The 24,595-nt window shown below is 36.4% G+C and overlaps 1 protein-coding gene across 1 annotated transcript in view; it reads left to right on the top strand.

The window, feature by feature from the left end:
- The window catches only part of LOC136803470 (receptor-type tyrosine-protein phosphatase S-like), a 43,638-nt gene that overhangs the window by 7,757 nt on the left and 11,286 nt on the right, over positions 1-24,595 (top strand). Inside the window, exons 2-24 of the mRNA XM_067060211.1 lie at positions 2,238-2,609; positions 3,374-3,634; positions 4,211-4,471; positions 4,938-5,231; positions 6,824-7,114; positions 7,971-8,294; positions 11,143-11,285; positions 11,956-12,121; positions 13,003-13,123; positions 13,834-13,985; positions 14,507-14,622; positions 15,048-15,135; positions 15,760-15,836; positions 17,164-17,200; positions 18,049-18,146; positions 18,730-18,855; positions 19,240-19,400; positions 20,239-20,374; positions 20,714-20,863; positions 21,379-21,472; positions 22,045-22,121; positions 22,625-22,759; positions 24,306-24,434. Of these exons, the coding sequence (XP_066916312.1) occupies positions 2,238-2,609; positions 3,374-3,634; positions 4,211-4,471; positions 4,938-5,231; positions 6,824-7,114; positions 7,971-8,294; positions 11,143-11,285; positions 11,956-12,121; positions 13,003-13,123; positions 13,834-13,985; positions 14,507-14,622; positions 15,048-15,135; positions 15,760-15,836; positions 17,164-17,200; positions 18,049-18,146; positions 18,730-18,855; positions 19,240-19,400; positions 20,239-20,374; positions 20,714-20,863; positions 21,379-21,472; positions 22,045-22,121; positions 22,625-22,759; positions 24,306-24,434 (3,809 nt within the window). The remainder of the gene's footprint in view (positions 1-2,237; positions 2,610-3,373; positions 3,635-4,210; positions 4,472-4,937; positions 5,232-6,823; positions 7,115-7,970; positions 8,295-11,142; positions 11,286-11,955; positions 12,122-13,002; positions 13,124-13,833; positions 13,986-14,506; positions 14,623-15,047; positions 15,136-15,759; positions 15,837-17,163; positions 17,201-18,048; positions 18,147-18,729; positions 18,856-19,239; positions 19,401-20,238; positions 20,375-20,713; positions 20,864-21,378; positions 21,473-22,044; positions 22,122-22,624; positions 22,760-24,305; positions 24,435-24,595) is intronic.

Genomic DNA, 24,595 nt, shown 5'->3' with positions numbered 1-24,595 from the left:
AATCCAGCAAATCACTATACATCTAAAAAAACCCAACGGAAGAATAAAGATAGCTGCTGATTGATGATAAGATTTTGATTTTATAAAAGAAAAGAGAAAAACGTTCAACGCCATGAAGAGGAGGCTTTGTAGAGCTTTGTTAGATTTTCCAAAACTTTTTATAAAACACGTTTTAGCATATTAATATATAGATTTTCAAACTTTCAAGCTATCTATCAATCATTTTACCTAAGTAATTCAAAGAAATAGTATTGTGACGGAATATCAACGGATTTTTTATACCAATTTTAAAATACAGGCGGCAACGAAGCTCACTTCAAAGACACAATGGAAGATAGACGTCCAGTTATGATTTATCCCATGTGAAGGCGCATTAGTGTACCAAGTATTGACCGTCGTCTAGGAGATCAGGACTAACTCCAACTCGGTGCTGTGTTTCACTTAATGAAAAGTAAATGCTACTTTGCTAGGACCAACCCATACCATGTGATGGTCGTAGGGTGGACAGAAATTCTACATGCCGTTCAGCGACTGTGCGACAAATCTGTGCTAGTGTCTAGAGAAGCTTGCAAGAAATAAAAACTTTGGGGCTTTGTTCTTTTTTAGGAAAATAATTCAATGTCTGACGTCTGGCGCATACAAAGCTATCCAGGCTTAGTGGTCTCAAAGCCAGACTAATTTCATCAAAATTTTATGCTTATGTAGCTACGCAGTTCTGGAAGTTCTAAGCACTTCTCAAAGTCTCAAAGACAGGCTACACAGATTTCTCGTTACATGCATGAATAATAAAGATATAGGAATTAGAGGATCTTGACGGATTTTACTCAGTAAGATTCTCCAGCTCGGGTTTTTCCGTGGTAAGTCTAAACATTTTAGGGCAATATAACCACCTAGAAGCACTTAATTCTGGTCTGTAAAATACACACAGCGATTTACATGTATTCTTGATTCTTTGCATGTGTCAAACTAGAGGAATAAGGTTCAACTTTGTTTAATGAGATACAATGAGAGACTTTGTCAAATCTTTGAGTAATAGCTTGGAAGTTTCACCGTTTTTTGGATCAAATGTTACCAAAAATAAAATGCTTATAAAGTGCTGACCAGACACATTTAGCCCTTATATATTCCCGAGGTACCTCTCTGAGTATAATATGAAGAATCGAGTGGCTCTAAACCTTATTAAGCATCATTTCACTAATTCATTTCAGACAAAAAGGCCAATTTTGAGAGAAAAAGGTCTTTTTTCGACGGTAAGGAAATTGTACTCTGGTCTGTAAAATACACATTTTTACTGCAAAATGTTTGAAAATTTGCACAAACAATTTTTAATGCCTTTTCTAGGAGCACGTAAAGTTTTGATATGTTTAAAAGCATATTTCTTGAGATATGACTAAAAGAATTGACTCACTCCATGAAAGCCCGCCTAAAACTGCAGCCAAACCTGAGAAAACGAAAGTGATTTATATCTCGAGATAGGAAAGTTTTCAGACCCAACTTTGTATCTCAAAATTAATCAGTATCAAATTTCCGATCGATTGATATATGATATGCCTATATTTGGGTTGGAAGAATTTTCAGTTTTGCCTACGGAGGTCACGTGACCAAAAATCCGCCATTATGGATACCCAGGTGAGAAATCCAGGTGGCCCAGAAGCTTAAAATATTCTTATTACCATAAGGAACAAGAAAAACCCCAAGAAAGTTAGTCCACCAAATGGATAAGATACTTCCTGGCTCGTACCTGTATATTCTGTTTAGAGCAAATAATTACTTAAAGCTTTAAATGATTAATTAGGTTGTAAAACTCATTAAATTGTCTCTTTTATTGGTTAATTGATGAAATTTAATCCCCTCTTTTTTGACGTATTTTTGCACATTTTTAAAAGTGAATTTTGACCAGTTTTGACTTTGAAAAGCTACAATTCTAAAACTTCTCAACAAAATTATAAAAGTTAAACCTCAAAATCTAAGCTAGACTATCATCTATCTAATAAAAGTATTTTGAAGAGTTTGTTTGGTCTCAAGAAGCCAACAAACGTCCGTTTATCAAAAAGATTGATAATTTTCACTCCTGATTATCTTTTCAACAAGCACAAAACCACTATCCAACTTTTCCGAGTTTTACCAAAAGTATAGTCTTTTTGTTTCTGCTGCAGATTATATTGAGATAGATTTTAGAGAATGCCGTTCAGTCTTGCTATTTTTAAAATAATTTTTCTTTTTTTGTTTCTTTATAGCCACTGTTACATTTGTAAAAGCTGGGAAAAATGATATCAAAGAAGTTGGTGTATCAGACACAAATGTTGTATTTAATTGGGACTTCAATCTCGATGACCCAGATGCCCTCAAAACAATTACTTTTGGCTTCTACAAGTCTGATGGAACTAAATTCTTTTTTGCTATCAAGGATAAAGGGAAAGATTACAGTATTCGAGATAAATTATCACCTAGTGACAAGAATAATTTTATTGTTGACATCAATGATACTTCAACAGCAAGGTTGACATTAAAAGAGATTTTCTTGAATCAGAATAATAGGAAATTCTGTTGTATGGTAGAACTCCTGAATGGAAAGAGTATCATTTCCAATGTGGTTTTAAAAGTTTACGGTAAGATTTCAATGATTACTTTATTAGTTCAGAGTACTTTCCAAGCACTTTTCCTTACCACCATTTTGGTCTGAAAAATTGAGTTTCAATGCAGCAGTGATATTAAATGTGGACCACCATGGTTGGATGACAAAGAATTTTTTTGCCCTCTAAATGTCCTAAATAGGTGGTGTTTTCATGCATCTTAGCCCAAAAATTTTCTCATTTCTCTACTTTGCATTATTTAACATTTCTTTTTTCACAAAATTGAGTTTGAAATCTCAATTTGAAATTGGGTTTTTGTCAACAAATAACAGTGGTAGAAAAGTGCTTGAAAAATACCCTGTCTGGGACCGACCATGGTTAACCCTTACAAGTAGTACAGTGTGTCCCAAAAAAAATTGGACAAATCTCTATAAAGCATAAAGAGGAAGCTTTCAAAAAGAATGTTCTGGGTGGAAAATTTTTGAAAAAATAATTGGGCTATTCCAGAAATAGTTTTTACTTCCTATGTTGAGGAGGTGTGACGTCCAGAGTGGTCTGGTTTTTTGAATGATAAAACCCAGGGCAGTCAGTAAAATCGGGTTGAAAATCCAGGGTGGTCAGTATAACGAGGTCGAAAATGCAGGGTGGTCAAAGAAATGGGGGTCCAAGGGGGTCCTGAAAAATTTGCAAGAAATCCAGGGGTCACCCTTTAAAAAAAAATCTCAACATAGGGGGTACAATTTTTTTCCGGTATAGCCCAATTAGAGAGTAGTCTATTCTCTACCAATATTTTTCTTCAGTTCCTCCAACCATTATTCATAAAAGTGGAACGTTCAAATCATTGAAAGAAGGAGAACCATTAACATTAGAATGTAAAGCTAGTGCTGAACCCAAAGCCCTTATCCAGTGGAGATCAACTTCAAACAAAGTTTTGCCATATAACAATGCAACAGGAGAGTTGGAAATATTATCTGTCAGTCGGAATGATTCTGGAAATTATACATGCACTGCATCAAATCTCGCTGGAAATGCAACAATCACAATTCAAATCCAAGTTCAGTGTAAGTGGAACAAAAAAAATCAAATTCTATTATTCAAACCCCCACCTGGATTTTTAGAAAATTTTATAATTCTATAGCTATAACCCCTTTGTATTTTTATCTTTGATTTCAGAGACCTTTTCTGGAGTAGGCCTAAGAAAAAACAATGAACTGCAAGCTTATGAGATCAAAGACCCATTTTTTAATCATATTTATATGCGGAATCTGTATTGAAGAACTTCAAAGCAGACCTCCAATGAGGGCAGATCTTCTTACAAGACTTGCATAATAACCAGGATCTACTCGGATTGGAATGTGGACATACACATACTATTTTCCCTAAACCAGTAATTTCTTCAGCTCTTTCTACCATTTCTAGACACAGAATTACCCTCTTCCAGGCAAAGGTTTTGTTATACATAGTAATCACTGGAAAATATAAACACAGAGTTTACAGCCATACAGGCTAATTTATAACTTTATTTGCTATGACCGTGAAATACCAAAGGTTTGGAGCTGGCCACCATAATGTCAGTACACAGAAAAAAAAATCAACAGCTATTTGTTTTGAATGTATTTTACTTTTTGCTCGTGTAGACGCACCAGATATTTTGCCCATCTCAACGAAACGAATAGGGACCTACATGAAGAATCCTGATCCAATCTATTTGCGGTGTATTGTGGATGCGGTGCCGCCGGCTGTCTTCAAGTGGAGCGATCCTAAAGGCAACCAAGTCAGCGAAGAACCTACATATATTATACAAGACCCAGACGAGGATAAATATTTTGGTACATACACATGTAGAGCTAGTAATATAGTTCATTTTAGCGATCACACTGTGGAGGTTATAAAAATTGGTAAGTGAAATTAAAACTAGTTTAGACTTTTCGCCCTTGCCTAATCTTACTGTAAATCTGTGACCTGCGACCATACTGCATTGGTAGAGTATCCGGCTACGGCGCGCAAGGTTGTGGGTTCAAGTCCCGGTCATATTAAAGATTCACAAAATGATACTTGATACCTTTCTGCTTGCTGCTCAGCAATTAAGAGAAGAAGCAAGGGTAAGTGGAGCAATCCAGGGAGAAAGAGTGACGCCCTCCCCTATCTTTGGGTAGACAGCTATCGAATAAGGATCCCCCGGAATCTCATCAATACAATCTAGCAAACGGTATTGATGCTTCGACAGACTTTGGTAATGTCCGTTTTTTTAGCGTATGGTTATCAGACACTGCCCCCTACCAATGCAGTATGGTTTCTCTACGCTAGGTAAAAACTTCTAATGAATGAATTTAAAGAATTTAAGAATTTCGCAATTTTTTCTAGGTAATCCTGAGCAAGTGACGTTAACAACAAAAACAGTTTATGCAAGAACAGCCTCCTTCGACATGGTAATTCCAACAGACACTGGCAAAAGTAAGCTAAAGGATACAATTAAGATTGTGTACCAAGACACCAAAACAGGTCTGATTCAACAGAAGGTTCTGATTGGTTTAGGCAGATCAACTATCCAATTGGACAAGTTAACACCGTATACAGATTATGTGTTGAATGTAACAGTGGAAAATGAGTACTTTCCAAGCATTGGTCAGAAGTTAGCTTTCAAGACGCTTGAAGCTGGTAAGCATTGATATCTGATTTAAAATTATTATTATTATTTTTATTATTAGGGGGGGATGTTAGGACTAATTTTTTAAGCCCATTTGTCAAAAGTTGCCTTTGGGTATAAAAAGAAGAAAAATTCATGTAAAAACCCTGTGGCTCTTTTTTCAAGGTTGCCACGGGTAGGGTGCCACCGCCGCTCCGCCAGCAAAATCGAAATTTCAAAAATTTTTAAAACATAGCGAAGTGACCCCTCATTTGAAAGGTATTTTCATGCTGATTAAGAAAATCAATATTGTAAGGGTGAAAAAACACTCCAACAAGAAGTAACTTAAGAAAAACGATCAAAAAATTGCGTTTTTAGCAAAATCCTCAAAATTTTGCCAACTGTCAGAAATTACTTTTTGTGACAGTGCTATTCAACCTTATTATATTGACTTTCTTAATCAGCATGAAAATACCTTTCAAATTAGGGGTCACTTCACTATGTTTTAAAAATTTTTGAAATTTCGATTTTGCTGGCGGAGCGACGGTGGCACCCTGCCCGTGGCAACCTTGAAAAGGGTACCACAGGGTTTTAACATGATTTTTTCTTCTTTTTATACCCAAAGGCAACTTTTGACAAATGGGCTAAGAATTTATGCCATTTTTGCAAAATAACATCCCCCCTATTATTATTATTATTAATATTATAAAGATTTGCAAGCTAGGCTCACGGTGGGCCTCTAACCGAGCTTCTTTCACATTCCTCTTGCAGCACATTTTTGTGGTTAGTTTCCCATGCATCTTTAAGTTTCTCTTTACGTATTGAAAGATTCTTCCTTCTTATCATTTTCAGACGGATTTCCTCTATCTCAGTGATGTATAATACAGTTGTCTTTCCGTCTCTAAACTGTGCATGAAATTCATCAAAATTTCAAGAATATATGCTGTGTGAAATCTATTTTCTATCTTGGACGAAAAATCTTGCTTTGCTGGGCATTGCAAAACTCACTTATTTAGCGAGTTTATATATCAACCCTTTTGAGGACGGCAGATTGTCTGAAACAATTCATTGCCGAAAAGAGTTTGTTATCATTGTCTTTACTGATTTGAGATTTTTTAAAAACCGACTGCTGTGATGGAGTGCGGGTGAGAGAGGGGAGACGACGCGAGAGAAGTGTTCCTATTTATAAATCATACTTCATCGCAGAGGTTTCCGTACGGAATTCTTTATCATGCACAGAATGTAAATATATTGAACATGCATGAGAATGTACTACGAAGCGATAAATGAGACATACACTCTGGCACAGAGTGAATCTTCGTATGCCATTCTCACTGTCCGTAAACTCGCCTATAGTTGATATCATTAAGGAAATTCATAAGGAAACACGACAACTTGAAAAATATCGCAACAGCTTAAAAAATATTTTGAAACTTTAAAAAAGATCGCGACAGTTTGAAAAAGATTGTGACAGGTTTTAAAAACTTTCGCGCACTGTCTGTTTATCAAACAGACAATGCGCACAGAATGTACTACGAAACGATAAATGTGACATATAGAGTAAATTCTCATAATGTCATTCTCACTGTCCTCATTTATATATCTCTAATATTATCTTCTCTAGTGCCTGGTATACCTTCCAACATCACCATTGATAGCACCGTATCCTCAATCACCATCAACTGGCAACCACCAACAAATCCTAACGGAGTTATCACCAAATTCATTTATAAATTCTATAAGAACATTGACCCTATCAATGACACAGAAATCGAAGTTTCCTCTTCTATTCTTAATAAGACATTCAACAACCTTGGCACAGCTTATCAACAATATGCTTTTCGCATCAGAGCTGTTAATAATGCTGGCGAAGGGGATTGGACACCAGTTTTGACACGCTACACTGACCCTGAACGTGAGTATTTTACTAGAGTAGAGTAACCACTGACCTACCCATGCTAAACGGCCGGCAGGTTCAAATATCTATAAACTTATTTCGAAAATTCTATTCCAACTCTAGCCTGTAGTTTGTTTTTTTAGCCTTAGTTCTTGTGGCATTTTCATCAGCCAATCAAATTGAAGCTCTACCTAGGGGCCGTCCACATAGTACGTACGGGTCTTCTTAAAAGGGCATGCTTGCGTACAGGGGGAGGGGAGGGGCCAAAGGAAAATGTACGTACGCAGAGAAAATATTTTCATAGCCTTTTTTTGCTTGTTTTTGTCAATTTTTACGCTTCTTATACGCATCAAAGAAAAGAAAAAGTTTCTTAATATACACTGAGTTTCATGTATGAAAAAAAGGACCGAACCAAACGATTTAAATTCGAAATTTTCTTCAGCCGAGAGGGGGGGGGGTGAGTGAATGAAAGGGGTACAGGGGTACAGGGGGAGGGGGTACTCGATCTTCGACATTTTAGTGCGTACGTACTATGTGGACTGCCTAGTCCACCACTACAGTCTCGAGCGACCGTAGTGCAGTGGTAGAGCTTCCGCCTACGGTGCGCAAGGTTGTGGGTTCAACCCCCAGCACACGGGTCATATCAAAGATTCTCAAAATGGTACTTGATGCCTCTCTGCTTGATGCTCAACAATTAAGAGAAGGATCAAGGGTAAGTGGAGCAATCCAGGGAGTAAGAGTGGCGCCCTCTCCTACCTTCGGGTAGACAGCTATCGAAAGAGGAGCCTTCGGGTCGCCTCCGACTGCGGTCGCAGACTTACTACTTACAGTCTCTATAGAGAGTTTTTTTTAATTGTGCACCTTTCTTTTGTAGCTCCATCGTCACCCCGTAACCTGACTGTAACTACCTCCATCCAACTACAAAAACATTACCTCAATATTAACTGGAAACCACCGATCAAGGGAAGCAACACTATCACTAAATACGAAATCAAAATCAATACAACCTCTTTAGAAGATAATTCAAACCTTCAGCCTTTTACTCACACGGCAAACGCTAAATCAATACCACAACGAAACTATAAGATTGCCACTAAGCCATATTCGAAAGCTTTTGTTTGGGTTCGTGAAGGCGGTGGTGATAAACCGGTTTGGGGATCGTTTGCAGGACCTTTTGAAGTGACCACGCCTCAAGGAGGTAAGTGTCAAGATTGAGTCAATAAATCACACTTGATAATTATGGGTAATCAGAAGGTACAAATAGTGGGAAAAACATCCTCCACATTGCCCGATGATGGGATAAGAATCTCTCGAAACGTAGCCAAACGTAATTATCTCGTGATACAAACCACGATAAACCTCCAATATGAATATCAATGCGTCGATAAACGCAAACTTATTAAGATTGAGTCAATATTTCGAAAGAGGATTTACAGGCCAAATTTCGAAAAGGCTGAGCAGCGTCCGCTAGTGGTCAAAAAGGGCACTTCTTCTCCTATTTTTCATAAAAAAGGCTATTTGGACCTACCCCGGTGGAGGTCCTATAAATTAACCTGTGTTTGTTCGTCCGTCCGTTCGTCCGTCCGTTCGTTCGTCTGTTACCAACTTTTCTCAGGATTGAATCATAGAAATCTTTTGATTTTTGGTGCAAAGGTGCAAAATGGTGGTGGCCAAAATGTGACGGAGCCCGATTTTCGAAAAAAAATTTTTTTGGGTAAATTTGGGCCAAAAAACGGCTAAAAAACGGGTTTTTTGGACTTTGTGAAAAATTGGATCATTAATTTTTTCTGATTTTTTGCATGAAAGTAGGGTACCATCATAGGTAAAAGATGGCTCAAGCAGAATTTTGCAAGAAAATTTTGTTGGCTTAAAAAACGCATGTTTATCTATAAGAATGACTATTAATAAGCATACATCAATGTTCTTAGTCAAATTACTCAATTTCTTTATGAGATAGATGTTTTTTTTTGCTCATGAGGGCTTACTTTTAGAGTATGTGTGTTTAGCCATGAAATTTTGGTTGCTTAGCGTGTTTTTATAGAAGAACTGGCCAAATTCTATATTTTTTTATAAGCACATTATCAATTACTTAGGTATTAGCTTTTCTCGAGATTGGCTCTTTCATTGTTTATGATTTTTTGCACAAAGATGCATAACTATAAACCCTCGAATGTGAAGGAGCCCGATTTTCGAAAAAAAATGTTTTTGGGCAAATTTAGGCCAAAAAACGGCTAAAAAGGGTTTTTTGGACTTTGTGAAATATTGGATCATTGTTTTTTTCTGATTTTTTTGCATGAAAGTAGGGTACCATCATAGGTAAAAGATGGCTCAAGCAGAATTTTGCAAAAAAATTTTGTTGGCTTAAAAAACGCATGTTTATCTATAAGAATGACTATTAATAAGCATACATCAATGTTCTTAGTCAAATTACTCAATTTCTTTATGAGATAGATGTTTTTTTTTGCTCATGAGGGCTTAAAATGTTTTTGGGCAAATTTAGGCCAAAAAACGGCTAAAAAAGGGTTTTTTGGACTTTGTGAAATATTGGATCATTGTTTTTTTCTGATTTTTTTGCATGAAAGTAGGTAAAAGATGGCTCAAGCAGATTTTTGTAAAAAATGTAAAAAAAATTTTTTCAGCTCAAAAAACGCATCTTTATTTATAAGTATCACTATTAATAAACATACATCAATGTTCTTAGCCAAATTATTACTCAATTTTTTGATGATGTGTAGATGTTTTTTTTGCTCACGAAGTCTTCAATATGAAAGATTATTTCAAGAGCATGAAATTTTGGTTTCTAAACGTTTTTTTTATAAGAAACAAACGACTAATTTTAATAGATCGTCACTATATGTGTTGTGAATGATTGTTTAACGGTAATGCTCACGTAGATATCAATTATATTTGTTAAATTTATAACCAGGTAGGTCCATAAAAGTATCACTTGTTTCACCATTATTTTTCACAATTCTTGAAGGGAAGCGTCCGATAACCGGACGGTAAAAAGGCATTGAAAATGGTCTTAGAAAAATCTCCTCTTTCTCGGTGAACTAGACTGGATTCGCTCACATACAATTCATGTAATACAAAAATATTGGTTTTGTATGATAAAACGATCATTGTTATGGGATAATAACATCAGTTTGGGTTCTTCCAAAAAAATTGAATATGGGGGTGGAGGTTATAACATTTTTTGGAAATTTACCCCCGGACATTGTGAATTTTAACCCCTGGACAACGGATCTCATCCCCAGGACAAGCATCAGTTGACCCCCCGGACATTCAAAATCACCCCTAATCAGAGCAATTTTGCCCCTAAAATAAGGCAGATTTTTCACTACCCCCCGGACAAAATATCCAATATATCCTCCACCCCTATGTACAAAAATTTTCTGGAAGAGCCCTTTTTAAACTACATTTTTCTGCTACATTACCTTTTGCATATTTTTTACTATATCTGGATAAGTCATATAGTATGCAGATCACTACAGTGAACCGGTGATTTGATATAAATGGGGCAATGACTCATTGTTGTTGTGATGTTAGTGCCAGTTTAGACGGCTGATTTTCAGCCCGACCTAATCTAATAGTTAGAGTAGGCCAAAAGTAAGCACAAAGTTGGCAGTTAAAATCTTTGCTTGAAAAAGATTGAAAGCAGTCATTGCATTGACGTCAAAAAAGGGCCATACATCGACTTTAGACTGCCAACTTTCTGTCCACTTCAATTCAAAATAAGAATAGGCAGGGGGAAAAGTGGGCTGTCTAAACTAGAGCTTACTCTCACATTTTATCTATTATATTATAATTCATGATATGCACCACTGAAGAGTCTTTCTGAGAACTTTTAAAATTTTCCACCCAATACGTCACTCAAACAATAGAAAAAAGTGACGTATGGGGTGGAACAAAAACAGAATAGTTGCATAGTTTCGTGAAGTCATTGCAGTGGTGCATATCATGAATGACAGGGTGAAAAGTGGGCTGTCTAAACTAGAGTTTACTCTTACATTATATCTATTATTATTCTAATACATTTTTCTTAGTACCTACACCTCCATTGAAATTGGTGGTACTGGGCACTACGTCAGACAAGGTTCACCTTCGATGGAATAAACCACAAAAGATCAATGGTGTTCTCCATAAATTCACCATCGAATATCGTAAAAAGAATACGAACGATAGAAAGGTCAGTTTTTTTCAACTCGTGATATTCACGACGTACCTTGGTTTTGCGTTTATCTTACGTTTATCTTACGTTTATCATACGTTTGTCGCTTCGTAGTACACTCTGTGCGCATTTTCTGTTTGATGAAAAAATTCCCGTACGGAGACAATCAGCGATGAAGTTTGATTTATAAATAGCAACACTTCTCTCATCGTCTCCCCTCTCTCACCAACACTCTATCGCAGCAGTCGGTTTGAAAAATCTCAAATGGGAAAAGACAATGACAACAGACCCTCTACGGCAATGAATTTTCAAATAAGCCGTAGATACTGGGTTTGTGTACAAACAAGGGTTTTCCCAGCTATAGAACATTTAAGCTTGAAAATGATGTTATCATCAACATGGAAGGGCCTTCCTGTATTCCAGTATTTAACGGGAAAATGACGAATATTTTGGTATCGAAAGGCCGATTTTCTAGTATTTTTGTACTCCTCGGAACATTTTTGACCGTTATTACAGGAATTATTCCCATTATCCCGGGATTTTGTACCCTCCATAACCTTCTTAAGCTCTCCACCTTACCAAACAGGTGGCAAAATTTTGTTTGGAATATCCAAAATGTTCTTCTTAAAACCCGATCACTTCTAGCACGATAGTTCACTTTAACATTTGTTTTTTCTCTCACCTCTAGCAACAATACTTGGCAAGGCAACTTGATACAAACACAACCTTTTTCCATACATTGGATGGCTTGGAATCTCTGTCACCATACTATGTCAACGTGTACGCACATTCTAGATCTGGTGATCGTTCAAACTCCAGTAATGTCGTCACAGCCCTCACTGAAGTGGCCCTAGGTATGAGATTTAGTTTAGACGGCCGACTTTCTGCCTTGCCTTCTCTCTTTTTTGACGAAAGTGGGCAGAACGTGACCTGCGTTTTTTCTATGCAATTAAGAAATGAAATGAAAAGAGATGAAAAATTTATTACACTTGTAAAAATCATTGAGAAATTTCCTATTCTGGAAATACTCAAGGTTGACAATCCAAAAGTTCAACCAATGCAACAATCAAACGTGCCAAAACTTTACAAAAATTAGCATAATGTGTTGCGGCACAACCACCAACCTCGTCCCCGTGTATCCCAGGCTTTATTTAAGTTACTTATGGACGCCAGAGAATGGAACTTCTCGAGACAATACGTCATAATTAAAATCTGACGTTACAAAGTTGCAATGCAATGGTTTTAAACCCAGGAACAAATGAAAGCTTGACGTTTTGTTTTCGAATTACGTAATCTTACGCCTTCGAAAACCAGCCAATGCCAGGGTATTATCTAGCGCTATCAGTAAGCATCAAAAAGCTGATAATACCCAGGGAACGAGGTTGCACAACCACTTTCAATGAAGGCAAAACCAAGCTGGCTTTTTATCCACGAAAAGCTTCTTGCAGAGTCTCTTTTAGACTGACAGCTTGGTTCGTCTCTCGAATTTTTCGAAAATTTTCATTTTTCTTGGAAATGCTCTCATTTAGTTGTTGAGCGAAATTTTGAATTATTAACCCTAAGACCATGTTCGCACGTGACGGTTCCGTTTCGCTCCGAAACAGAATGAAGCAATTCTATTGGTTAGAATTGACGTAACATTTGAATGTAACCAATAGAACGGCTTCATTTCGTTTCAGAGCGAAATTTTGAATTATTAACTGAAGTATGGTTTTTCATTTTATCAATCATTTAGCACCAGTAGCACCACGCCAGACAGCGGACGAAGAGAGCAATTTAACACCAATCATCGGAGGTGTTGTGGCTTTCGTTTTCTTACTGGCCGTTGCGATCGCTGTTTTCCTCTATATGTCAAAGTAAGCATGTACAGTTGTCGTAACTACTGATACACGGTCTTATCAAGGTGGGATATGGAATATACAGGGTCAGAAAAAACCGTATTGGTGGCGAGGCTTACCGAGTAAAACATTCGAAAGCACATTTGTCAATATGTCTTCTTTTTATCTCAATCGAACGCGAGGAAGACCGGATAAATATCCCACTTCCACGTGATGTCTTATAACCAATGAAATCGCTAGAATCTTACTGGTGCGGAATAATTTACTATATTCGATGTACTCCCTTATTCGATGAAAAGTGGAGTAAATGCACAGTTTTTCATTTTTTTGAAAAATTTCTCTGACAAAGATTTTTACAAAATGGCAGTTATACTCATCATAGTGTCATGGAGCAACTACATGACCCATTGACTTCCAAGCCCGAAGGGCTAGACTCAAGACTCCTGAATGTGAAATGAAGCCTCTTATCCAGAGCGCCCACGCGTGGCTTTTACACAAACGCCGGATTGTAAATAAGATCTAACGCTAAATTCCAAAAAATGCAGTCCTCACAACAAAGGAACCGCTAGATACAATCTGTTGTCATGATTGCGGTGCGTTCTAGGCGCGTTCTGGATGGGAAATAAATGGCTTCACTTTTCTTATCTGGGAAAAGCTTTAAACTCAATGGCATGACCCCCTCTTTGTAAGAACCATATTTTCATTAACTTTACTTTTTATCATCACAGACGACGAAGCCGATTGAAGTCCGCATCATCTGCCAATTCTGATTCGCAGTTTTTCAAATTGAATGATCGAGAAACGAAAGCGCCGCCGCTTGATGTAACCGACGGCTCCACCATGAATTTATCAGTTGTCAGTAATTTTGGAAACGAATATGGTACGAGCTTTCAGTTCTTCAAATAAATATAATTTTAAAAATTAGCATTCCCATTACACAGCTTTACACAAGAATTCTTTTTAAGGAGAAACAATGTCCAAATTTCCATTTTTTTACCTGAGCCTTTGTTTCCATTTTATTCTTCAATAAGATTTTTCCCTGTCTTTTTCGCACGTTCGTTTCGTTCCGTTTTTGTAAACTTAGATTGAATTTCTACTATGCCTGAAAGGGAACTTGATTAATACATTGATTAATAATTAAGTGACGAATAATTAGTTATTTTTGCTCATAAACAACAAAAAAAGGTTAATTTCGCTAGAAAAAATGTCAATACTTTGGATTGAGTTTCAAAAACTCAAGCTTAGATTGAGTATTTTGGCTGGTATACGGACATAAAAAAGTGCTCAGAAAAATCCCTGCTCAATCATCTCTAATGTTTGACCTCGGGACCTATTATATATAGTTGATAGTTAAAAATGTTTAGATTTTACCCAGTGCTGAAATTTTACTTTCGTTTTCAGGCAAAGACAGTGAACGTTGCTTCAAACTGTTGAGACCCATTCAATTGACAGACCTGAAAGAACGTATCATTTTCCAAACGTCCAACAATAACAAAGGCTTTATCGACGAGTTTAGGGTATACCTTATTTCTCATTCTGACTATCTTGAATTGGCAATATATCGCGGACACACTTCAATATATTTCCGGAACTTAGTAATTTGTTTTCAATTTATTGCCTGACAATGTATATTGTTTGGTATATGAAGCCCCACGAGAGTTTTTGATTTTTTTACGGAGTCAGAGCTAACATCCGTCCATTCTATATAGTTTTAGTTTTCCTTAACACCAGACCGTCACATGGAGCGACAAGCAATACAATTAGGCGGCTTCTTTACGTGGTCGATTTGCATGGGGCTCGAAACTACAGCCAACCGGTCAGGAGGCGAGTGCATCACCAATCGACACGACCCTTTGATAAACGAAAAAAATGTACCATACAGCAATAAGATAATGATTTTGTTCTCATAATTTTTCAAGCAAATTATTTTTTCCGTTTTCAGAGTATAAAAGTGGAAGCTGATTTAACTTACGAAGTTAGCACGAAGCCAGAAAATAAAGTCAAGAATCGTTATGCCAATATTCTAGCTTGTAAGTATCTAATTCACCCGATGTTTTTTATATGGGCAATTGTATTTACAAGACCATTAAAATAAGGCCTAATGTTAGCAGAATTTAACTATACCAGTAACGAAATTAACAAAAAAGCTTTAAAAACATTAGAACAGTTTTGCACCATTTCATTTGTTCTATATTTAAATATACTTGGCTGAAATTTGCTAACTAGGTCTTGGTAACCTACACGTTGTTAAGTTTCAGAAAGAAATTTTGAAATATCATCGTGAATTTCTAGGAGTATTCACGGCAAAAATAATAATTTGAAGGAATTTCAGCCATTGATTAAGAATTCCCCTAAACATGCGACTTTTTCCCGCATAATACCAGTTTTGAGGTAGATTTCGGGCTTGATATTTCATTCTTGGAATATAAAAGGTCAATATTGAACATAATCACTTCAATTCATGATATGCACCCCGCTGCAAAATCAGTCCAAGTTTGTTTTGATTTAAAAAATATTTTCCCGCAGATTTTTTATTCAACCCAACATGGGGACAAGGACACATTACGTAATGTTACGCAATGTGACGCGTGAAAAATTTGCAAGGGTGCATATCATGAATAAACACTCTCAACGTCACTTTTCCTCTTTTACAGACGATCACAGTCGCGTCGTGTTGAACAATGTTGAAAATTTGGATGATTCGGACTACATAAATGCTAATTATATTGATGTAAGTTTTATTTGTATCGATAGAGGGACGCCTAAGTAGGCGCAGTAGTGTAGTGGTCATCGTTCTTAACTTCAGTGCTGGGTTCGATTTCCACTCGGTGCTACGATTCACTTGGCAAGTGAATGTACCTTGGCCTGGGTCAACCTATACCATGTGAGGGGAATAGGGTACCATCACTCTGATACAAGAGTATGGGGTAAAATGTCAGGTATTGGGTGTGGTGTGGTGACGATACTCATAAGTTCAAAACCTGCGAAGGTGTATGTCCTCCCGTGTAGTTCGAGTATCGTCGTCTATAACACCAATAACGTGTCGCGAGCGCAGGGTTAGCAGTGTCTGGTAAGCGTGGTAATTTCCCTATCCTTAGACTGGAGTCGTTTATAATGCGTGTAATACTAATAATACCAAAACTAATAATAATAATACGGGATTTAGTTTGTATAAACGACTGGAAGAATCCGGTGTTCCAGCCTTATAGATATACCCCGGCTAGCTACGCAGAAACTCAATACACAAATCCACACACATGTTTTTCTCTAGTCTAGCAAGCTAGACGACTAATTCAGACATGTTAGAAATAAAGCAAAAAAGTAAATTTTAGTCGTCTAGAAACCTTTGTGCACTAACTCCAAACAAAAAAAAAGTGTCAATATCGCAATTAAAATTTTTTCCCGCTCAAAAAAAATTCTTGAAAATAAAATGTGTGTGGATTTGTGTGTTAAAAATGTTTCATTTGAGTTGATTTTATTTTGAGAGTTTGTTGTTGCTTAATAAATTGTTTTCTCGCTACGCAAGTTTCTGCGTAGCTAGGCCCGGTATCTATAAGGCTGGAACACCGGATTCTTCCAGTCGTTTATACAAACTAAATCCCGTATCATTATTTGTGTTTATTATTAGTATTACATGCATTATAAACGACTCCAGTCTAGTTTTTCTCAAGAATTATTTTGAGCGGGAAAAAATTATAATTGCAAATATTGACACTTTAATTTTGTTTGGAGTTAGTGCACAAAGGTTTCTAGACGACTAAAATTGTTCCCTTTATTACTTTTTGCTTTATTTCTACTATACGTTACTATGTATGAATTAGTCGTCTAGCTTGCTAGACTACCCTATCCTAGGGTAGGTATCCAGGGATAGGGTCCATTCCGGATGTTTCAGAGTGTTCACTTCTCTCTTCAGAGGGACGCCTGTGTACTATCTTTGTTTGACTAATTATTCAAAACGTATTTTTTCCTAAGCATACTTAGAAATAATTCATATATTTTAGTAAACTTTCGAATGTCCTTTGGTCTTATAATACAATATTTTTTTATTTTTTTTTCAGGGTTTTGACCGTTCTTCTAAGTTCATTGCAACTCAAGGTATAACATACTTAATTTTTTCATTTAAAGGTTTTTTTTTTTGTTTTTTTTTGAGTGACATCGATTGCTTAAGCATCAATTTTAATTTACAAGCTCTTGCACATTGAATTGACACGGGTGTGAAGCAAGATTGGTCAGAAAGAGGAAAAGAAAAACATATTTTTGCTTATATCGGCACAATATAACAATAGGCAGACACTGTCATGATACGAAACATGTGTCTGATTGGGAACACTTATGTAAAAACAAAACCTTTGATTGAAGGAAAGCATTTTTAAACACGCCGCGCGATTTAGAGAAATTATTTTCTTTAATCTGCTTTGTTAGCATTAGAGGCGCGCCTCCTTTCTATATAAAAAATATATATATCTTTAAGGAAATATCATTTTTGTTTTGTATGGGGTTGGTCCTTGCTTTTTGCCGTTGATTTTTCATTTGTCATTCTTCATACGTTTGTATACCATAATGGGCTTTTCCAGAAATAGTCAGTGCCCCCCTGTTGAGGATATCGGATATCCAGGGGTTAACGATTTTTGTTCAAAAGTGGATATCCAGGGCTGGGGATTAAATATCTACAAGGGAGCGAATATCCAGGGGGGTAAAGTGTCTTTTTAAGTAAAAAAATACGATATCCAGGGGGTAAGCATCTTTATAAGAGAGGATATCCAGGGGGTTGAGCATATTTTTAAGAGTGGATATCCAGGGGGTTCAATACTTTGAAAAATCAATATCCTCAACAGTGGGGGTAGAATTTTTTTGGAAAAGCCAAATATAAGTATTTGTTCATGAAAAAGAAGTTACATATCATTTTTTGTTCTTAATTTTATATCTGCCACATTTCTATATAGGTCCAGTTGTAGCAGCTTTTGGAGACTTTTGGCGTATGATTTGGGAGCAAAACACACGTGTTATCGTCATGGTTACCAATCTCATCGAGAAAGGAAGGGTATGTGGAAATATAACATGTTTACTTTCCTTTTGATAATCGATATTGGCTTATATCGGACAACGAAACAAAGCATAGGACGATGATAGATTTTAGGTGTTTTGAAAGCTAATGACATCGAAGAATCGAATCGAATTTGTTTTATATGATAATAAAGGAATCCTTTGCTCTGAGCCTCCTAGATTAAAATTCAAAGGAACGCTTCAAAGCCTGGAGTAGATCAATGATATTAGCGAAACAACTTTTAGCGAACCAGTAAACTGAAGAGTAGGCTGACTAAAGAGGGTTGGGATGTGAATTGAATTGAAGCAAAATTTGCTGATATTTTTCGTATACAATGGAGTCCTCATAATTCGAACCTCTACGACTATTATTTCTGCTTTAACTTAAGCAATTTTTATGGTCTCCTTTCAGTTAACAATGCCTTATAAACCAATCTCCGTAACTCGGAATTTCGCCATAATTCGAATAAATTTGTATTTCCCGTGCGTGTTCGAGTTATGGAAACTCCACGTTATTTAGAATCCCTTAATTGAGGTTTGATTTTATTGTAATGTAAATCATTCATTTCATTAATTTTCAGGCGAAATGTCAACAATATTGGCCGAACCTTGGCGAAGGTGAAAACGATTATGAAAACTTTAAAGTATCAAATATTGATGAAAATGAACTTGCTGATTATACCATCCGTACTTTCCATATTAAAATGGTAAGAAAACTAATTCGATTATATTTTCTTGCTTTTTCTCGATTGGAACTAATCTACAGTTGACACTCTCGAATCCTCTAATTTTGGAGGGGAATTGGATTTTCATCGAATAAGGAAGCGTATCGAATAGTAGAGAGTTTCTTATGAGTGTTTCTTGTTGACAGTGGCTTTCAATAATTTATATAATGGAACGTATCGAATAGTAGAACGTCGAATAAGAGAGCGTCAACTGTACTTGAGAATTTTTTTTTTTTTGCAATATCTTAGCAAATTATTGCCCCGTGTAGCGGGCCCTAAATATTGGTAAAAATGAAATGTAGAAGGGGGTACGCATGTTCAACATTTTCTGATTAACTCATCAATTTGCGATATCTTTTTTGGCAGATCAAGAAAGGAGAGGAAGTATCCACACGTAAGATCATGCAATTTCAATTTGTGTCATGGCCTGATCATGGTTGTCCAATGTTCCCTTCACAACTACTTCAATTCATCAAAAGAATCAGAGCGCTAACTCATAATGCTGGTCCCATTGTCCTACACTGCTCGTAAGCCTTTTATCAAACTTTCTTGTCCGAGAGACATATTATTTTTCACCTTTTGAAAAATACTTTTGTGGCTGGAGAATGGTTTATGAGGGCTTCTTAATCTAAAGGGACTAGAAAACTTGATCGAGTTAAGGAGATGTTTGAGTTGGAGAGATTTGGGTTATGGAAACTCCGCTGTATTTTGTTCACGACGCCAAAAAAAGATTCGGAAAAACAGGTTGAAAAATTGAAACTTTTGATAAAGGTTGGGGCAAACCGATCCAACATTTCATCCAACATGCCTTTTTTCTGATGTTGGATGAACTGTTGGACCGGTTTGCATCAATTCAAATTTTTGGAAAAAAATGAAAAAGAAGAAAAAAGAAGAAAAAATCGTGTTGGACGGTGTTGGATGAAGTTTGATCGCCATCAAATATTTCATCCAACATTTGCGGTGAGATCAAAGAAGCTCTCTCATTGAATTGTGTAATTTTTTGTGTTGGATTGGTTTGGTGGTACTTTTTTCTTTACCGGGTATTTTTTGAATTTTTTTTCTTTTCCAAGTCATGTCGGATGAAATGTTGGATCGGTTTGCCAGGCCTTGATTTTCGCTTCATCCAGCGCAAGTTTTTCCACCAAACATTTCATCCAACATTGGAAAATCATGTTGGATGAAATATTGGACTGGTTTGCCCTGGCCCTAATTGTGATGCTTTTACTATTTTTTTTTGGTATTCTCAAGTTTGAATTCTATTCTTTGCTGCCAAAAAGATTTTTGTAGAATGCCTGTTTTTTTTGTATTCGAATCCCATGCCATTTTTCAAGATTAGTAATGACATCATCTGTTTTTTATCTCCAGTGCTGGAGTGGGGCGAACTGGAACGTACATGGCTATCGATGCGATGTTGGATCAAGTGGAAAAAGAACAAATGGTTGATATCTTTGGTTATGTCACTCACATACGATCACAACGGAGTTTGATGGTACAGACAGAAGTAAGATTCTACAGATCAATTGCCTTATCGGTAGAAAATTTGTCAGTAAATAGTGGTGGAAAATCGCTTTTTGACGTTTTTTTACCGGCGAATTTTTATTGTCGACAAACTTTTCGTCGACGAATTCTTTGACTCAAGCTCAGTTGAAAAAGCAGCAGCCCTGCAGTTTAAGAGTTTATTTTAGAGGAATCTTCCACCTTTCTCGAACAAAAAAAATTAACCTTAAGGGATTGCCTCTGCAGATTCGAACATTTGCTTCCATACTGGCGTAAATTACGTAAGAAAACATGAAAAACCCATATTACTGAACATTTATTTTTACATTTTTATCAATTTCAGCCTCAATACATTTTCATCTACAAAGCGTTATTAGAATCCATATCTTGTGGCAATACTGAGGTCAATGCTGCTGATTTGCCGGCCAAAATCAAACATCTGAATGCCATCAACCCGAGCACTACACAAACGTTCATACGAGAGGAGTTTGATGTAAGAATATTTCCTTTGTTTTAAAAAATATCTTCGTGGAAACAATTCTTCTTAGCGGCTCTGACTTTCTGAAAGTATATGTAAATATTCCCAATAGCTATTTGTCTCTTAGACCATGCTCAGACGTTACGGTTTCGTTTCGTTCCAGTGTGGTATTTGTTACGGATAGGTAGTGTTCATACTCATTTCTGAACGGTTCGGAACAAGAAAACAGAGCAGTTCCGTTACGATGAAAAATGTGGAGCGAAACCGTTTCGATCTGTTTTGATTTACAACGTCTTCTTTTTTGACGTTTCGAATTTTGACGTTCACACTTGTTTCGGAACCGTTTCGTATCGGAGCGAAACGGAACGTAGCGTGTGAACGTAGTCTTAGAATGTACAAAATCTATCAAGCGCATTAAATAGAAACATCTTTTGAGAGCTTTTAGTAGTGAGAATATCAAGATTTCAAAAAATGTTTGTTGTTTATGTTTTCTCGTAATTCAATAAATCTAATCTTTATATTTTTTGCAGCGTTTGAGTACGAACTTGGAACCATTGGAAGACTACGATTCAGCATTATTACCATGCAACACTGCCAAGAATCGATTCCAAGACATCATACCTTGTAAGTAATATATTGAACGGTGAAAAAGAATGCGGCTATTATATTTTGATTTTTCTCTTGTAAGTAAAAAATATCATCTTTGAAATATCTTAAATCCAACCTCGTTCCCTGCGTGATTTCGGCTTTTTATGCTTACTGATAGCGCTAGAAAATATTCTCTGGCGTCAATCAGTAACGTAAACAAAGCCTGGGTTACAAGGGGGACGAGGTTTTCGTAAATCCCACGCTGCGCACTATTCAAGACACTTAATTACACAAAGCACTGGTGTCTTCTTTCAGAGGGAGCTAGAACCATTAAACTATCTTCTTTTAAAACATTTCCATCATACGTGGGGTTGGAGAAATAAGCTTTAAGATTTTCGCCGCACTTAGAATGACGGATTGAATCAGCCTCTTTCTTTGTTTTGACGCGGCGATATATATTTTTGTTTCACTCCGGCGTTCGTGTGAAAACCATGTAAGTCACGTGTTTCAGATGAGTGAATTCATTTCCCACCCAACAGTCTCTATTCTAGCCCCTTCGGGGATCTGAACCCAATCATCTAAACCTAACCTTTACTTTTGTGTTTTAGATGAAACGATGCGAGTAAAGCTTTGGCCATATCCTGATATTGAAGGGTCTGACTATATTAACGCCAGTTTTGTAGACGTGAGTAACCTTTTCATGTTTTTTTTAGAGCACTTGATAAGATTCGGTACAACGACCATGCTGCAAACAGAGTCCATTTTTACATATTTACTCTCGCTTGTTGGATGTCCTATGAATTAACTTTTGTCCGTTCGTTCGTCTGATCGTCTGTCTGTTACCAGCTTTCTCAGATTGTCTCATAAGTTTTTCTTTCTCAGATTTTTTGCACAAAGATGTAAAAAAGTAATGCCTAAAATTCGACGGAGCTCAATTTCGAGAAAGTCAAAAATACCCTTTTTTGGATTTGCTCCAGATTTCCTCATTAGCAAAGCCCCAAATGTGACGGAGTTCGATTTTCAGGCCACAAATGTCAAAAATATACCGGTGATCCAGGGTGATCGTTGCTTCTGCGGATTTTGATTGATATTCTTACTTATAAATACCAGTTAGTAAATTTTGTGAAAAATAAAAGGTGTTTGTCGGTGTACTTACTTCTTAACATCTTATAATTTCCTACTTCAAAGGGTTATCAACAACGCGAAGCTTACATCTTAACTCAAGCACCTCAGCAGAATACAATCCAAGATTTCTGGCGAATGTTGTGGGAATATGAAGTGTTTTCAATTGTCATGGTCACATCGTCTCCTGAGAGTAACATGGTAAGTTTTCTTATATAAAAAAGCTTACTCTTAGGTGCCAAATAAACGGGGGGTTGGAAAATTTTCGAAATTTTAATAAACAGGGGGGGGGCTAATTGCCGGGGGGGGTTGGAAATTGTACTTCTGAAAACCCAAAATTAAGTTGAATATATAGGCTACAATCAGACTTTTTGGAGCAAAAGAAGGGGACTTCTTTTTGCCAATTGAAAATATATTCTTAAAAATTAATAAACAGGGGGAGGGGGGTCCCAAAAAGGTCTGGGGGTTGGAAAATTTTTAAAAGCGGGGGGGGGGCGTTTATTTGGCACCTGAGAGTATCGAATTGGTTTGATCTATCGTTATCAAGCATTGTGGGTGTTTTCTTCCACTATTTTCCATAATTATTGGTTGAGAGGTGATATTGACTTGAAACTTGGCACAAAATGTTCTCTATCATTAAAGGGTAGATTTTAAGACAAGCCTTAATAACAAAAAAAGTCATAAAACTTGATCTATAATTGGTTGATATATGATTATAATTTGGTATAATACAAGTTGATTAGCCCTTTTTTAAGAGAACCATTGAATAAAACACTTCTGAACAGGGGGGGGTGAAGCAGTTAGTACAAGACATCATGCCAATTAGTACCGTGGTGGTGTGCCATATGAATTGGATAAAATCACTTAGTACTCAGATGTACTAACTGCAAAAAAGGGTGGTCCCCTGCTAAAACTTTGCCAAATTTTGGTACTAACTGTGTAAAAAATAGGATTTTGTGAGAAAATTAAAAAAAAGACCATATTTTACCAAAAAAATTTTTTGGGAAGTAGATTTTTTTTTCAAATTTTCGAAATATTTTTTTAAAATCTTAAAAACAATTTGCTGGTTGCAATAGAAATTTGATTTTCTCAAATGTTGTTTTTTCCTATCGAAAGCTATGGAAAATTGAATCATTTTTAAGATATTAAATTTTATTTTATTAGATTTTATTGAATTTATGAAGGTCAAAAGCCTTTTTCAAGGCTAAATTCAGTTAGTAATAACTGTACTAAGTGTACCAAGGTGGTGGTGTTACTAACTTCTTCCGAGAAAGCAGTTAGTAAACATGATGTCTTGTACTAACTGCTTCACCCCCCCTGTTCTGAATATAATTTCAATTTAAAACAATTTTGTGCTTACCCACAACTAATTGCTAAGGAAGTATTTGCTAGTAAGTTTGGGTATTCCAATAAAGTCTAGGTTTATCGATGTTTCCACTCAGATGAGTTAGCAAAACTACACGTTTTTTTTTATAAGAACATCCAAAATTTTTGAAGCCTTCGGATGTTCTTAACTTTTTGAGTTTCAAGCCTAAAAATGTTCTTAGAATGTTCTTAATTTCACCATTTTCTGAGTATTTTTGTGAAATTTCCTAAGATATTGGGTGTTTAGGCCCATGAAACTTAACTTGTTCTTAACATTTTGGCCATCGAAGCCTCATGTTCTTAAATAGTTTGTTCTTATAAAAAAAACTTGTATCACCCTTTATAGTGTAGTTGCTAATCGAGTCTTTACTTTCTTTTCCAGTCTCACTGTTACCCATATTGGCCGACAGAGAAAGAACCGGCATCTTTCGGGCTACTTCGGGTTACAATCGGGGAACTCGAAGAACACAACGGATACGTGAAACGACAATTCCGTGCGACTAACACAAAGGTACAATTTGTATTACGTTATGAAACTTTTGGACGGTTTTTTTGTCCTCGTTAACGTAGGATGGCTAAACTTACTCATTCCGTAAAAAACATTTCAAGTTTATTCCTGCGATCTTTCTGCTAATTCTTCTGCTGTATGCAAATGCGCTGGCAACACACAAC

This window comes from Clytia hemisphaerica, unplaced genomic scaffold, assembly GCF_902728285.1.
Source record: "Clytia hemisphaerica strain Z4C2 unplaced genomic scaffold, Clytia hemisphaerica genome assembly, whole genome shotgun sequence".
NCBI classification, from domain to species: Eukaryota; Metazoa; Cnidaria; class Hydrozoa; order Leptothecata; family Clytiidae; genus Clytia; species Clytia hemisphaerica.
The sequence above is the reverse complement of the archived record's forward strand: the minus strand, read 5'-3'. Positions and strand labels throughout refer to the sequence as shown.